Below are 16,644 nucleotides of genomic sequence, written 5' to 3' on the forward strand. Positions count from 1 at the left end.
TTTTGCCATGTTGCCCAGGGTGGTCTTGAACTCCTGGGCTCATGCAATCCACCCGCCTCAGCCTCCCAAAGTGTACATATTTCAAAATAACATGTTTTACACAATAAATATATACAAATTTTGTCATTAATAAAAAACGACCAGGTGCAGTGGCTCATGCCTGTAAGTCCAGCACTTTGGGAGGCCAAGACAGGCAGATCACTTGAGCTCAGGAGTTTGAGACTAGCCTGGGCAACATGGCAAAACCCTGTCTCTACAAAAAAAACAGAAAAATTAGCCAGGCATGGTGGTGCTTGCCTGTAGTTCCAGCTACTCAGGAGGCTGAGGTGAGAGGATTGCTTGAGCCCAGGAGGTGGAGGTTGCAGTGTACTCCAGTCTGGGCAACAGAGCAAGACCCTATCTAGAAAAAACAATAACAACTGATTAGGTGAGCATGGTGGCATGTACCTGTAGTCCTGGCTACTCAGGAGGCTGAGGCAGGAGGATTGCTTGAGCCCAGAAGTTTAAGGCTGTGATGTACTGCGATCATACCACTGCATTCCAGTCTGGGTGAGACCCCATTGCTAAAAAAAAATCCAAAATACTGAAGTATGAATTTTATCATTCATCTTCTGTCTTCTCCCTGCTGAGTTTTCCTTAATGAGAACCATGGTCTTCTGAGAACTTTACTCTTGTCTGTGTTTGCTAAGTTTGAAGAGAAACAAAACAAAAAGACATAAAATTTGTTTCTCTTGTTTGAAGAGAAGCAAAACAAAAAGACATAAAATTAGCAGCTGAAATTTATTAAGGAACTTTTAAGTGCCTGGCATCACGTTAAGTGCTTTACCTACATTATGTCACTAGATTCTTGTAGCAGCCCTTTGCGACGTGCCCAAAGTCACAGCTCAAAAGTTTGAAAACTGAGACTGAACCCAGAGATTCTGGCTCCCAATACCACGTTTGCAGCCACTGTACTAAATTCCCTCTTCTTTATCTTTGTCTCCTCGTCTTTCAGGTAGATGGGAAATTGCTGTGCTGGCTGTGCACACTTTCATACAAGCGGGTCCTTCAGAAGACCAAAGAGCAGAGGAAACACCTGAGTAGTTCTTCTCGTGCTGGCCACCAGGAGAAGGAGCAGTATAGTCGCCTGAGTGGTGGTGGCCATTATAACAGGTGATTTCAAGATGCATAAGATAGGACTATAAGTGCTTCAGATGTAATGCTCACACAGTCATCACGGAACATACCATCTCATATAAATTTTCTATATTCTCTGTAGGTAGTCTGTAGGAGGAAGCTCATTTGTCATATTTTATAATTCATATACCTTCCAAAGACCAGAGAGATGTCCATAAAGTATCAGGATTTCCTGACTTTGTATTGTGTCTGAAATATTTTGGAACTTACTCTACTTTCGCATGTATTGTTTTCACCCTTAGAGTGGATTCTCTCTCTAGAAGATTGGACATTTCACTTTCTGAGAGATAGAGCTTTTTCAGTGCATATTTAGCCAGGAGGCTGATAGATGTTCTAGGTTTGTCCTGCTGGCACCTAGTCAAAAAGATGTCTTTTCATTGTTGTTTTAAGCTTCTTTTCAGAGTATCTAGTGTTAAGAGTTCTGGCTCTGGATGGAATCCTGGCTCTGTCAGGTTCTCTGTGGGGATCTTGGGAAAGTTTTCTCATCTATAAAATGAGGGAAGTAATAGTATTACGTTATGGGGTTGTTGTGAAGATAAATTAGATAGTACATGCATGGTGATTGTTTTATAACTGGCATATAGGAAATATTCAATACATTTCAGTTTTTTTTGTTATTACCGTTAAGACTGTTTAGTCAGCAAGCTCTATCATGGGTCAAGGATGCTGGTGGGAATGAAGAGCTGAATAAAAGTCATGCTGCTCTCCAAGAGTATACAGTCTGGTAGGAAAGACAAACTTATAAACAGATCATCTTAGTGTAATGTAATGGGTACCACAGTAGAAACATGTCAAGAATGCAGACATGAGAGTAGTAATTAACTGCTTTGAGAAGTCAGGCAAGCAGACTTGCAGAAGAGCTGGCATTAGAGCTATATCTTAGGATGAGTTGGAATCCTCAGGGAAGGAATGGGCAGAGGCATTCAAGGCTGAGAAAAGCATTTGCAGAGGCATGGAGGGTATGAGACCACATGGAACCCTGGAGAACTGTGAGTCCTCTCATATTGCTGGAACTTATGGTTGGGAGCTGGGGAGTGGAAGGAAAAAGGGGTTCTGCATCCTGGTAAGGAATGTAAACTTGATCGGTGAGGGAAGTGGTTAGTGGGAAGCTATTGAAGGGATCTATGCAGAGGAGAGACCAAATCTTCATTTAAAAAATTAACCCTGACTAGTTTGGAGAATGCATTGGAAGAAAAAGGGACTTGGGGCTAATTAAAAGCCTTTTTTGTAAGAGTCTGGGTATGAGATGTTAAAACAAGAACCTCACCTGAGGCAGTGGCAGTGGAAGATTGAAAAGGCTGATTCAGGAAGATGCTTTGGTCAGAGAATTATGAGAAACTTAGATAATCCGATGAACAGACACATGAGCAAGAACTGAGTAAGTGAGGGATATTTAGATGAATAGGTAGATCTTTAACTGAGACAGAATGTGGGAAGTGGAGAAAATGTTTAGTTTTGAAAAGTTGAGTTTGAAACATGAAGAATTACTTTCAGGAGCTTAGCCTAGAACTTAGAAGAAAGGTTTGGACATGGACCATAGGTAGCACATAAAGAATCTGGTTGGGTGCGATGGTTCTCACCTTTAATCCCAGCACTTTGGGAGGCCAAGGCAGGCGGATCACAAGGTTAAGAGTTCAAGGCAAGCCTGACCAACATGGTGAAACCCCGTCTCTACTAAAAAAAAATACAGAAATTACCCGGGAGTGGTGGCACACACCTGTAATCCCAGCTACTCAGGAGTTTGAGGCAGGAGAATCGCTTGAACCTGGGACAGGGAGGTTGGGTTGCAGTGAGCCAAGATCATGCCACTGTACTCCACCCTGGGTGACAGAGCGACACTCTGTGTCAAATACAACAACAACAACAACAACAAAAGAATCACTGGGGGTAGGGATTCTTTGAAAATGCAGATTCTGGCCAGACACATTGGCTGGCTCACGCCTGTAAACCCAACATGCTAAGAGGCCGAGGTGGGAGGGTTGCTTGAGGCCAGGAGTTTGAGGCCTGCTGGAGGAACATAGTGAGACCCCATCTCTACAAAAAACAATATTAGCCAGGTGTAGTCCCAGCTACTTGGGTGGCTGAGATAGGAGGATCACTTTGAGCTTTGGAGTTTGAGGCTTGCCGTGAGCCGTGATTGTGCCATTGCACTCCAGCCTGGGCAACAGAACAAGATACTGTTTCTTTAAAAAAAAGAGAGAGAAAAAGATTCCTGCTGCAGTCCCACTCCAGAATTTAATTCAGTAGGACCTAGACAGAGTCCAGGAATCTACATATAAAGATCCCAGATGCTTCTAATGTAGGTGATACCATTTCCAACCACTATGCTAGGTAGTTGTTAAAATCATGCTCTTAAATGCTATAATTCAGAATTCAGATTCAGGGCTGAGAACAGAACTCTAGAAGCATTCAGTATTTAAGGATTAGGAACTAAGATGCAGCTATCACAAAAGTGGGATGACCAAACAAGGGGAACATTTGAAGAAGGATGCAGTGATCAGTGGTATTAAATACTGAAGAGAGGTCAAGTAAGAAAAGGTCTGAAGAATCCTTTGGACTTGGCAGTTGAACACCCATCAAAGTGAAAGGATTGCATAGCAGAGACAGACTTCCAGTTTCTTTTGTTTCAAGACTAGTTTTGAGTGAACTTACTGGGGCTAAAACTGATTTTTAGTCTTGTAATGGGACTGAGATACCAGTAAGTTAACACAAATGTGAAGAACTAGACTGGCCGGGCATGGTAGCTCATGCCTGTAATCCCAGCACTATGGGAGGCCGAGGCAGGTGGATCACTTGAGGTCAGGCATTCGAGGCTAGCCTGGCCTACATGGTGAAACCCCGTCTCTACCAAAAAATACAAAATTTAGCTGGACATGGTGGCACGCACTTGTAGTCTCAGCTATTTGGGAGGCTGAGGTGGAAGGGATCACTTGAAGCCGGGAGGCAGAGATTGCAGTGAGCCAAGATCACACCACTGCACTCCAGCTTGGGAGACAGAGTGAGACTCCCATCTGAAAAATAACTAAATAAATAACAAGACTGGGAGTTCAAATATATTGACCTGCTTTCTAGTCCCAGCTTTAATACTAACTAGCTATATGTCCTTTGGTAGATAAGTTGATCTTGAGCTATTTCTGCACAGTAGAAATAATAACTTATCTATACCTCACAGAATTATACGATGCATGTGAGACAGTGACTGTAAAAGTACTTTTTAAACCAGAAGACAGATTATACTTGTTACTGAAGTTTTATTTCATGGTCACTAATAAGGCAGGTTATATTTAATTGATGAAGGCCAAGAATTTTTTTTGATCCTGTGGAAATTAGCTACCCATCCATCCAGGACCTACAAAATCATCACCTTGGTAGATTCTTTATTAATCGAGAATTATTAGCTTTTGCTTAGACGAGCTGCTATCTTACATTGGTCTATTTGACAGACTTTCATTGTGATGTTTTGTTAATCTTTGATTTCTAATGTGTGTCTCTCTATTTTTGCCATTAAAAGCCAGAAAACACTTTCTACATCTTCAATTCAAAATGAAATCCCAAAGAAAAAGTCCAAGTTTGAGTCAATCACAACTAATGGAGACAGGTGAGCCAGTTGGAGTATGTGTGCGCACACATTTGAAACGCATACACAGTTCCTGAAACAGGAATACATTTTAGGGTCTGCCTTGGAATTAGTCTGTGGCTGTCAGTGAACCTTATAAATAAGCAGTACTGATATTTGTTTATAAATCTAATCTTGTCATTAAATGATAAGAACTTGTAACTGATTTAATAGCAATTGAATTCTGCAGTCTACTAAATAACTCCCCTACACTAATTCCTAATTCTTTTTTTTTTTTTTTAAGAGACAGAGTCTCACTCTGTTGCTTAGGCTGGAGTGCAGTTTCGTGATTTTGGCTCACTGCAACCTCTGCGTCCTGGGTTCAAGCGATTCTCATGACTCAGTCTCCCGAGTAGCTGGAATTATAGGCGTGCCAGCACGCCCAGCTAATTTTTATATTTTTAGTAGAGATGAAGTTTTGCCCTGTTGACTGGAACTCATGGCCTCAAGTGATCAGCCCACCTCAGCCTCCCAAAGTGGTGGGATTATAGGCATGAGCCACCTTGCGTGGTCTCCCCCACACTAATTTTAAGAAGTCCAGAGCTTTTCTCTGTGGTCTGTGCCTCCAGGCAGGAGAGGAGTTGATCTTGAGAGGTAAAGACAAGTTGAGATTAAGACAGTGTTGCCAAATTGTGAGGGATAATCCATACTTCCTTAGCATTCAGAAAGCCAGTCTAGTACAGATTCTGGATCAGGAGAGAATAAGATGTATTTACCTATTTTTGTTTCCTTTCAAGCCAGTCTAAATGCATACTTTTAGTCTTCACTTTCCTCTCCCTTCCTCAGTGATACTTCCTCTTGTGAGCTGCTTGGGTCCTAATATCCAGAGTGTCCCATCTGTATTGGTACAGTGGGCTGCTTCCCAACAGAGTCTTGGGACCAGCCATTTTCCTGTTCCTCCAGGCCTGGCCATCCTAAAGTGAAACCACCTAACACACTTCCCTAAGATCCTGGAAGTCATCTCCATTCTGAAAACTCCTCCCATTCACAGTTCTCTGTCCCAGCCAGTAGTGGATATAGGAGCAGACCAGCATGTAGGCTTACCAGGACTGATTTTGTTTATTTAGAAAGATACAAAACGTTCTTTCCCATTGCCTTTTTTGTTAACTTGCTTTCAGACACTACAAGGTTTTTAGAACTAGTTTCAATGATTTTAAACTTCTTGAATTGAACCTTCTGGAATGCTTAATTTAGGTAGTCAGATTACATGGGGGAAGGAACCATAAAGAGCATCTTTCTGGCCAGCTTTACTGTTCTCTCAGAAGCTAGTCTGGCCATTGTGAAGAAAGTAGATGTCGCACATGTTGTCCATCACCTCTGCCAAGGTGTGTGTCCCTGCAAAAACTACTTCAAGGAATGAACTTTTTGAATGCCCTGCTTTATAAAGGCCTAAGTCAAGACCTATCCCTTTAGATTCATTTCTGTTTTGTGCTCATTTATGATCCAGGCTGTGTGACCTGAAAAAGCTCATTCATATCCTCCAGTTTAACTGACCAGCCCTTAATGTTCACTTTCTATTAGCTTATTTTGTTCTCGAGATACTGCCACTATTCTTGCTGTCCATTGCTATGGATACATGAAGCTAAAAACTCAAGTTTTCTGTTCAGTGTTTTATTGCATCCAGTCATCAGCAATGCTGTTTTTCTCAGGTAGGAAGCTGATTCTTGACATAGGTACATGGTCTTTCATGATGTCCTCCAGAAAAGATATTAAATGGTCATTTTGACCAGGCACAGTTGTTCACACATGTAATCCCAGCACTTTGGGATGCCAAGGCTGGTGAATTACCCAGGAGTTCGAGACCAGCCTGGGCACCATGATGAAACCATCTCTACAAAACATACAAAGATTAGCTGGGCATGGTAGCGTGTGCCTATAGTTCCAGCTACTCGGGAGGCTGCAGTGGGAGGATCACCTGAACCTAGGGAAGCTGAGGCTGCAGTGAGCTATGATTGCACCACTGCACTCGAGCCTAGGCAGTGAGACTCTGTCTTAAGAAAAAAGGTAGGGGGGCAGGCAGGGCATGGTGGCTCACACCTGTAATCCCAGCACCTTGGGAGGCCAAGGTGGGTGGATCCCCTGAGATCAGGAGTTCAAGACCAGCCTGACTAACATGGTGAAACCCTGTCTCTACTAGAAATACAAAATTAGCCGGGCACGGTGGTGCATGCCTGTAATCCCAGCTACTCAGGAGGCTGAGGTAGGAGAGTTGCTTGAATCTGGGAGGGGAGGTTGCAGTGAACCAAGATCATGCCATTGCACTCCAACCTGGGCAACAAGAGTGAAACTCCATCTCAAAAAAAAAAAAGGTGGGAGATAATTTTTTCCTTAAAACAACGTGCTAATTTATTTTTCAAAGTAATTTACCATTATGATTTGAAAATTTGGAAATTTTTTCTGCTGTCACAAAAACTATTTTCCTACATATATAAGTTCCATTTGAATGTTCCTACATTAGCATTTTTAACATTCTATTCTACTTGTTTGCACTTCTTTTTTTTAAATGTTCATAGCATAAGATAAATTACATTTTGCTGTCCTCTTTACTTTTTGTGGGATTTTTTTCCTCTGCATTTACTTTACTTTGAGAAAAGCATTCTGACATTTTTTTTTTTGACAGTCCTTTTTTAATGTCATGCAAACCAAAATTTCACTATCTACCTATTTCTTTCTTTTTTTTTTTTTTTTTTTTTTTTTTAAGACAGGGTCTCACTCTGTTGCCCAGGCTGGAATGGAATGCAGTGCCACGATTTTGACTCACTGCAGCTTCGACCTCCTGGGCTCAGATGATCCTTCCACCTCAGCCTCCCAAGCAGCTGGGACTACAGACAATCACCACCATGCCCAGCTAATTTTTGTATTTTTTTGTAGAAACAGGATTTCACCATGTTACCAAGGCTGGTCGTGAACTCCTCAGCTCAAGTGATCCTCTCAAAGTTCTGGGATTACAGGAATTAGCCACTATGCCTGGCTTTTTTTTTTTTTTTTTTAAGACAAGGTCTCACTCTATCACCCAGGCTGGAGTGCAGTGGCACAGTCATGGCTCACTGCAGCCTCGACCTCCTCACTCAAATGATCCTCCTGCCCAGCCTCCCAAGTAGCTGGGACAATAGGCACGTGCCACCACATTCGGCTAATTTTTTATTTTTTGTAGATGAGATCTTGAACTCCTGGCCTCAAGTGATCCTCCTGCTTTGGCCTCCCAACATGTTGAGATTATAGGCTTGAACCACTGCACCCAGCCCCTAAAATATTCATATACTTTTAAATTTATGCTCTTACTCTTTTTATTCCTCATGTTTTCTGCAAGTTGCTGCCCAATGGTTTTCCATTGACCTTTCTATACTACCACATTCTCTTCTCTTACTTATTTAATATTGAGGCATATTTGATTATTTTCCCTCCTCCTTTACTTTATTCATTAGCCTTCCATTTTGTACAGACAACACATACCAGCTTTCAAAAATGGCTTTATAAATACTAAAAGAAAAAATTTTAAAAAATTTTAAAATACTAAAAGAAAAAAATAAGCAAAAATGGCTTTATAAGATACTTTAGTCTTTTTTTCTAAGTATCCTGCAAAATCCACAGTCTCTGTTTCAATACTTTCTAATTTGTTTGTTGAAATTATAACAAAAACTTTTCAATTTTAGAAAAATCGAAGTTAATTTCAAGTTTTTCTTCCTCTAGAAAACACACTGACTGCTTTTTAATCATGTTTGTTTATTGTTCCATAGGCAATCGAAAAAGCAATCTCAACAGCTGGTGGCATTCAGGCACACCTTGTGGTTTATTGTTTCTAAAGGACATTCTTTTTTTTAACTCATAGTTTCATTTTATTCTCCCTCTGAAATGTGCCTGAAAGATTAGACTTACTCTGTATAGCCTTTGAGATCAGACTCAGGACCAATATGTAGGGTTATAGAGAGGCAGGTTTTGGCTCAACCTCAAGATTGTTTTTACCTTACAAGCTTTTGTAAAAGGTAATTTTTCTGGAGAATTAGTAGTTTCCTGTTATTGGAGCCATTAGGAAAGAAACTGGTTTTTCTGCCTTGTTACCCTAGCCACCTTTTTTCATTTCTAGCAGTTCTTGTTGAACCAGGAATTAGAGAGTTAGTGAGGTTCGGCTCTAACACGGGATAGAAAGGATGGTTTTTGTCAACAATTTATTGGTATGGGGGGAATCCTCTCGCAAGAAGCTGGAAGGGTAGAGCATTAGGAGCTTTGGGGACAGCAAAAGTTACTTATATTAGCTCATTACTCTAGTTATGTGTTTAAATAGATTCTGTTCTGTTGAAGGAAGATAGGTCCTTAGCAGGTATTGAAACAGATGTGAGACTGTAGCTGTAAGGGTGCTTCCAGATCTGAAACTAGTGGAGACTGTAATAGGTCCTTTCAGTACTTTTTCCTGCATGGCTTGTTTTATGATTTTGCATTTATTTTAGTTATGCAGTAATTCCACCCATTCATTAGTTATGAGAGCATTGATTCATTCTTCCTCTGACAGTCTTCTCATATGTTTCATGTATACTGAGGAGGGTGGGAATATTCTTGTCAATTATTTATGTCTTCCAATTCTAGCCATAGAAATGTTTGACTTGGTAACTATGAGGAAGTTTGTCCATTGGTTAGGCTTGCTATTTGGAGTTTCTTCCTGTGTAGAGAAATGCTGGTTTAGGTTATAGATGTGGTTTAGGTTATAAGAACTGTGAGTTGTTGCTATATGCAGGGAGTTGAAAATGAGTATTCCAATGTCTGCTTAGGGAGAACAGGTTTGTGTTTTACTTTAAAGATTGTCCTGGGAAAAGTAAAGAGTGTTCTTTGGGAATTTTCTAGAGGACAGGATTTGACCCTCTTGGCACTGATTCCTTAACTTGAGTCTGAGGCACTTCTGACTTGCCATTGAAAGCTCTGGACCCTCACTCTAAAAACCATCCATTATATGTGTAGACAAAATTGTACATATACTTTGGGGGATTTACAGATTCTCTGAAACTGTCCCTTCTTAAGAGGCTCTGCTAAAAGGACATAGAGTCCACCTGGCACTTCAACAAAATGGATTGCTCCATTGCTGTTACTGGGAGGAATCTGTTGAAAGCCCAAGTTGTGGTATGACTCTAGAGTTTGCTACCTCTTCGTTGCTTTCCTAATGCAATGTTACAGAAGTCTTGATATTGGAAATGACAATCTGCAGCCCAGTTGTAGTGTAGGGGAAGCTGGCTTCATTCCTGTTTCACCTTTTTTGAAAAAGAACTGTCTGCTCTTGGGTGGGAATGCAGCAGTTTCTTGGCAGATACACTGCATCGCAGTGCTTTGGGACAAAAGACAAAGCCCTGAAAGATGAGCTCTGAGGGGAGCGTTACAGAAAAATGCATGAGCCCACAGTTTATAATTCATCTGGAATTCTAGGGAATTGATTTAATCACAAAAGTTAGGACTGTTTTTTTAGTACATCATCGGAGATCTTTAAGGAAACTGAAACAGTATCCTTAGCTCTTGGGATGTGGCATTTATTTTAGTCCTAATTGTGAGAAGATGCTGCAGGGATGCTGCCTGGTTGTGACTTCGGTTGGTAGAGTTATCTGATGGCCACCTTACCTGTGCAGTTCAACAAATGCCATTGAGCCCAGCATACATAGTGCAATGTGCTTGAGGCGAGAATTCAAATAGTTACTCCTGCCTTTGAGGAGCTTGCAGTCAAGTGGCCTAGGATGCATCCTCAGGTAGAGAAAAGTTTATCCATCCAAGTTACAATATTTTCCCTGATTTTTAAATTTAGCTTCTCCCCAGACCTGGCTCTGGACTCACCAGGCACTGACCACTTTGTCATCATTGCCCAACTGAAGGAAGAAGTAGCTACCCTAAAGAAGATGTTGCATCAAAAGGATCAAATGATTTTAGAGAAAGAGAAGAAGGTATGGTTTAGTTAATTCCTCTCTGACCAGAATGATACAAGGGGGAGATAACGTGGTATGGGACATGATAATAACTCTTTTTAACTGATGTTTGTTGGATACTTAACATTGACGCTTTGAGAGCCTATGTCAAGATTGGGATATCTTGGGGAGAGGCTGTCCATCTGCCAAGATGACTCTTGAGATGGCATTGCTTTTGTCAGTCCACTCCAGTCAGTTGGGCTCAAAAAGCTGATTTTTCTCAGTACTTGTAGCTTCCACTTCTCAGAGAGGATTTTTTTTTTTTTTGAGACAGGGTTTCAGTTGTGTCGCCCTGGCTAGAGTACAGTGGCACAATCATGGGTTACTGTAGCCTCTACCTTCTAGGCTCAGGCAATCCTCCCATCTCAGCCTCCTGAGTAGCTGGATCTATAGACATATGCCACCATACCTGGCCAGTTCTTAAAAATTTTTTGTAGAGACATGGTCTTATTACGTTGCCCAGACTGGTCTTGAACTCCTGGTCTTAAGTGATCCTTCCACCTCGGCCTCCCAAAGTGCTAGGATTATAGATGTGAGCCACTGTGCCTAGCCTCACAGAGGACATTTGTTAACTGAGCTTACAGAGACAATATAAAAACCCAGTGTTCACATCTCAGTTCATAGTGGAACATGTAACAGCACACTGTTCTTAGCATGAGCTACCTGGAGAGACTGTAATCAGAAGGTGCTGAATAAGCATAGAGTTGGGACAAGAGGAGGTAGTTATGTGACTGGAATGTTCAATGCTGTCCAGCTAAAAGACCCTAATGTCTCCTCTTATGGGGATGGCTATGTCTGTGGGACAGTAATACTCAAAGTTCGTGGGCCAGGTCTCCCTTCTCCCCTCCCTGGACAGCGTTCAGTAAGCCTTCTACGTCACTCTTATGTCACTGCGCTTCCACTGCTGACATCTCTCTTACTAAGTGACCCATTTTTAATATGTTAATATTTTAATATCGTAGTATCTTCAGTGTTATTATTACTTTTTTTTTGAGAAGGAGTCTCACTCTGTCGCTAGACTGGAATGCAGTGGTGCAATCTCAGCTCACTGCAACCTCTTTCTTCCGGGTTCAAGCAATTCTCCTGCCTCAGCCTCCCGAGTAGCTCAGACAACAGGCATGCACCACCACACCTGGCTAATTTTTGTATTTTTAGTAGAGATGGGGTTTCATCATGGTGGCCAGGATGGTCTCGATCTCTTGACCTTGTGATCCACCCACCTCGGCCTCCCAAAGCACTGGGATTACAGGTATGAGCCACCACACCCAGCCTTGTTTTTTTCTTTTTTTCTTTTTTTGAGACAGAGTCTCTTGTCACCAAGGCTGGAGTGCAGTGGTGCAATTTTGGCTCACTGCAACCTCTGCCTCCTGGGTGCAAGTGATTCTCCTACCGCAGCCTCCTGAGTAGCTGGGATTACAGGTGCCCGCCCACCATGCCTGGCTAATTTTTCTATTTTTAGTAGAGACGGGATTTCGCCACGTTGGCCAGGCTGGTCTCGAACTCCTGGTCTCAAGTGATCTGCCTGTCTCATCCTCCCAAAATGTTGGGATTACAGGTGTGAGCCACTGTGCCCGTCCTCAGTGTTGATACTTTATTTTCACATCAGAATATCTTCTATCTTATATTTCTAATATCTTCACATTAATATCTTTTTTCTTTTTCTTTTTTTTTTTTTTTTAAGATGGGGTTTCACCATGATAGCCAGGCTGGTCTTGAACTCTTGACCTCAGGTGATCCACCCACCTCGGCCTCCCAAAGTACTAGGATTACAGGCGTGAGCCACCGCGCCCGGCCTTCTTCACATTAATATCTTCAGAATAAGACCTGTCTTATTCTGGTCTGATAGTTATCCTCCCTTTTTACATCCTTACTCTGATTCATGTCTGTTACCTTATTTTCAAGTTTTCTAAAGAGTATGTCATTTTTAGGCTGGGCACAGTGGCTCACACCTGTAATCCCAACGCTTTGGGAGGCCGAGGCAAGCAGATTGCTTAAGCCCAGGAATTCAAGACCAGCCTGGGCCATGTGGTGAAACCTTATCTCTACAAAAAAATGCAAAAATTAGCAGGTCTTGATGGTGTACACCTATGGTCCCAGCTACTTGGGAGGCTAAGGTGGGAAGATCACGTAAGCCTGGTAGGTCAAGGCTGTGGTAAGCCATGATTGCACCACTGCACTCCAGCCTGTGGGTGACAGAGCCAGATCCTGTCTCCAAAAACGATAACAAAAAAATCTCATTTTTGCTTTAATATAGTAATAATTTTTATTGGGTGCTAACTTTTATTGGGTGCTAACTTTGTGCCTGGCTCTGTTTTAAGTGCTTTGTATGTATTAACTCATTTGTTTATTATTTTTCCCAGACAGAGTCTTGCTCTGTCACCCAGGCCTAGAGTACAGTGGTGAGATCTCGGCTCACTGCAACCTCCACCTCCTGGGTTCAAGCAATTCTTGTGCCTCAGCCTCCTGAGTGGCTGAGACTACAGGTGCACGCCATCACACCTGGCTGATTTTTTTTTTTTTTTGAGACATGGTCTTGCTCTGTTGCCCAAGCTGGAGGGCAGTGGCACAATCTCTGCTCACTGAAACCTCTGCCTGCTGGGTTCAAGCGATTCTCCTGCTTTAGCCTCCCAAGTAGTTGGAATTACAGGCACGTGCCACCGTGGCTGGCTAATTTTTGTATTTTAGTAGAGATAGGGGTTTCACCATGTTGGCCAGGCTAGTCTTAAACTCCTGACCTCAAGACGTTTGTGCCTGTCTCAATTTTAAGTGCTTTATTTGTATTAACTGTGTAATATGTATTATCAAGTGATCTACCCTCCTCGGCCTCCCAAAGTGCCGGGATTACAGCCGTGAGCCATCAAGCCCAGCCTGATTTTTGTATTTTTAGTAGAGATGGGGTTTCACCATGTTGGCCAAACTGATCTCAAATTCCTGACCTCAAGTGATCCTCCTGCCTCGGCCTCCCAAAGTGCTGGGATTACAGGTGTGAGCCACCATGCCCAACTCATTTATTCTTATAATAAGCCTTTGAGGTGGGAATTGTTAAAATCATTTCATAGATGAAGGATGCCTCCAGTATTTTTCCTCTTAGGGGTTTCTAATCCCCTCCTCTAACTCTTTATGTTGTCTTGCACCAAGTTCAGAATGCGTGATTCAATCTGAATAGCTAAGACATTGATGTTAAATTCTTTACTTGCATTCATGTAATTTTTTTTTTTTTTTGAGACGGAGTTTTGCTCTTGTTTCCCAGGCTGGAGTGCAATGGCACGATCTTGGCTCACTACAGCCTCCGCCTCCCAGGTTCAAGCTATTCTTCTGCCTCAGCCTCCCGAGTAGCTGGGATTAAAGTCATGCGCCACCACACCTGGCTAATTTTGTATTTTTAGTAGAGATGGGGTTTCTCCATGTTGGTCAGGCTGGTCTCAAACTCCTGACCTCAGGTGATCTGCCTGCCTTGGCCTCCCAAAGTGCTGAGATTATAGGCGTGAGCCACCGCGCCTGGCGCATATTCATCTAATTTCTACCTCATTTTACAGATGAGGAAACAGACCCAAAGAGGTTAATATGTCCAAACCACACAGCTAGTAAATGGCAGAACAAGGGACTACAAGTCTTTCTGGCTCTGCTGTTCTTTCTACTGTGCTATGCTTTCTTCTGCTAGGAAGGTGGAGATTAATAGGAAGAGATCTGTGTTCTTTCCGCTTAACTACAAGACTGTCAAGTGAAAATGGCCCAAGTATATTCTCTCCATGGACTAGATCAGAATGGCACATAAAAGGATTTTTGTAAAACAGGGACAAGATGGACACTTGTTTCTACTGCTTTGCAGAATTAGGGTTTTATTTATTTGGAGACAGGGTCTCGCTCTCTTGCCCAGGCTGTTGGGCAGTGGTGTGATCTCAACTCTTTGTAGACTCAACCTCCCTGACTCAAGCTATCCTCTCACCTCAGTCTTCTAAGTAGCTAGAACTGCAGGCGCTAGCCACCACACCCAGCTAATTTAATTTTTGTCTTTTCTGTTTTTTTTAAGACATGGGGTTCTACCATGTTGCCCAGGCTGGTCTCAAACTCCTGAGCTCAAGTATTCCACCCTTTTGGCTTCCCAGAGTGCTGGGATTACAGGCATGAGCCACTGCACCTGACCCACAGTTAGGGTATTTTTTTTTAAGAGACGGAGTCTCCCTATGTTGCCCAGGCTGGAGTGCAGTGGCTACTCGCAGGCGTGATCCCACTACTGATCAGCACGGGAGTTTTGACCTCCATTTCCGACCTGGGCCAGTTGACCCCTCCTTAGGCAAACTGGTGGTCCCCCGCTCCTGGGAGGTCACCATATTAATGCTGAACTTAGTGCGGACACCTGATCGGCATAGCGCACTATAGCTCAGAACTCCTGGGCTCAAGCAATCTTCCAGCCTCAGCCTCCCAAGTAGCTGGGACTACAGGCACAGGCCACTGTGCCTGGCCAGAGTTAGGGTTTTTAAAAGAGCAAAAACAATAGATTGTTTACCAAAGCTTTCAGGATCAAGGTCAACACTCCTCAGCTTGGAATACAGGCTCTTTTGCCTCAAAGCTTAGCTCACACATCACCTCTCTGATTTAGAATTTCCTTGAATAGCAGTCAACAAAAGGAGGTCTGGGGTTTGAAATCTAGCTCTGCCCCTTGCTAACTCTATATACGATCTTGGCCACATTACTTAACCCTTTCTAAAGATCAGTTTTTTCCTCTATAAAATGGGACTACTACCCCCACAATGTTATCATAAAGATTGACTAAAGTAATATGGTCAGTTTTTCTGTAGCATAGTAAAAGTTCAGTAACTGGTAGCAGCTATTACTCTCAAGTATTCAGAAATGTTAGTTCAGGATTTTGTTTAATTTTCGGGAAAGCTTTAGAAAAAGAGGGTGTGGAACTCCCAGGCTTTGATTTAGATATGGATCTGCCAGAGAGCCCTGGATTTCATTAATTTGGGTGACCATTTGGCTCTCTGAAACTGAAATTTTTTTTAATTGCACAGAAATTTCTTCTGGTCACTCTGCCTTGTTTCCCTCAGATTACAGAGTTGAAGGCTGATTTTCAGTACCAGGAATCACAGATGAGAGCCAAAATGAACCAGATGGAGAAAACCCACAAAGAAGTCACAGAACAATTGCAGGTGACTCTGCTTATTTTATGTGCTAAAATTGTGTACCTACCTGGTATACCTAGCTGATTGTATTTTAAGTGATCACTTCTTAGATTTCTTTTTTCTTCTTCTTCCCAAATCTCACCTTGAAACCTCTTAGATTTCTTTTTTCCTTAAAGCATTGACAAATCATGTTAATTCCCCTTTTAGATTTTTTTTTTTTTACGACAGATTCTTTCTCTGTTGTCCCGGCTGGAGAGCAGTGGCACGATCATAGCTCACTGCAGCCTCAACCTCCTGGGCTCAGGTGATCCTCCCACCTTAACTTCCAAGTAGCGAAGACTACAGGCACGTGCCACCACACCCCACTAATTTTTTTTTTTTAATTTTTTTGTAGAGACAGGCTTTTACTATATTGCCTAGGCTGGTGTTGAACTCCTGGCTTCAAGCAATCCTCCCACCTCAACCTCACAAAGTGCTACAATTACAGGCGTGAGCCACCATGCCCAGCCTGTAGATATTTTGTATTGTTTCACTCTTGGATGTGTTCTGATCTTTTCCCCTCTAAAAGAGTAGAATTATTAAGTATGTTCTTCGATTTTTTTAATGAACCAGATGTGATTCCAGATGTCTGAATTACAGATTCTGTTTATCCAGCTCATGAAGTTACTCTATAATTTGTATTGCATAAAGCATTCTTTTGTAACAGTGGGTCCCAAAAGTTTGAGGTACACTGATTAACCTCTGGCAAATACTTTGTTTTTCCTGAACCAAGTGTCAAGCCCTAGGGATT

At 42.2% G+C, this 16,644-nt stretch overlaps 1 protein-coding gene across 4 annotated transcripts in view; it reads left to right on the top strand.

Moving 5' to 3' along the window:
- FAM76A (family with sequence similarity 76 member A) overlaps positions 1-16,644 on the top strand; it is a 33,941-nt gene that overhangs the window by 14,586 nt on the left and 2,711 nt on the right. For 2 of the 4 annotated variants that reach the window (XM_012440152.3, XM_012440154.3), the window contains 4 exons: positions 995-1,152; positions 4,688-4,774; positions 10,572-10,707; positions 15,780-15,881. In XM_012440152.3, coding sequence (XP_012295575.1) covers positions 995-1,152; positions 4,688-4,774; positions 10,572-10,707; positions 15,780-15,881 — 483 coding nt within the window. The remainder of the gene's footprint in view (positions 1-994; positions 1,153-4,687; positions 4,775-10,571; positions 10,708-15,779; positions 15,882-16,644) is intronic. The other 2 variants (XM_012440153.3, XM_012440155.3) reach the window with 1 other exon arrangement.

The sequence above is a fragment of the Aotus nancymaae genome, unplaced genomic scaffold, assembly GCF_030222135.1.
Source record: "Aotus nancymaae isolate 86718 unplaced genomic scaffold, 86718_ANA_hifiasm-v0.15.2.pri h1tg000053l, whole genome shotgun sequence".
Classification (NCBI taxonomy): Eukaryota; Metazoa; Chordata; class Mammalia; order Primates; family Aotidae; genus Aotus; species Aotus nancymaae.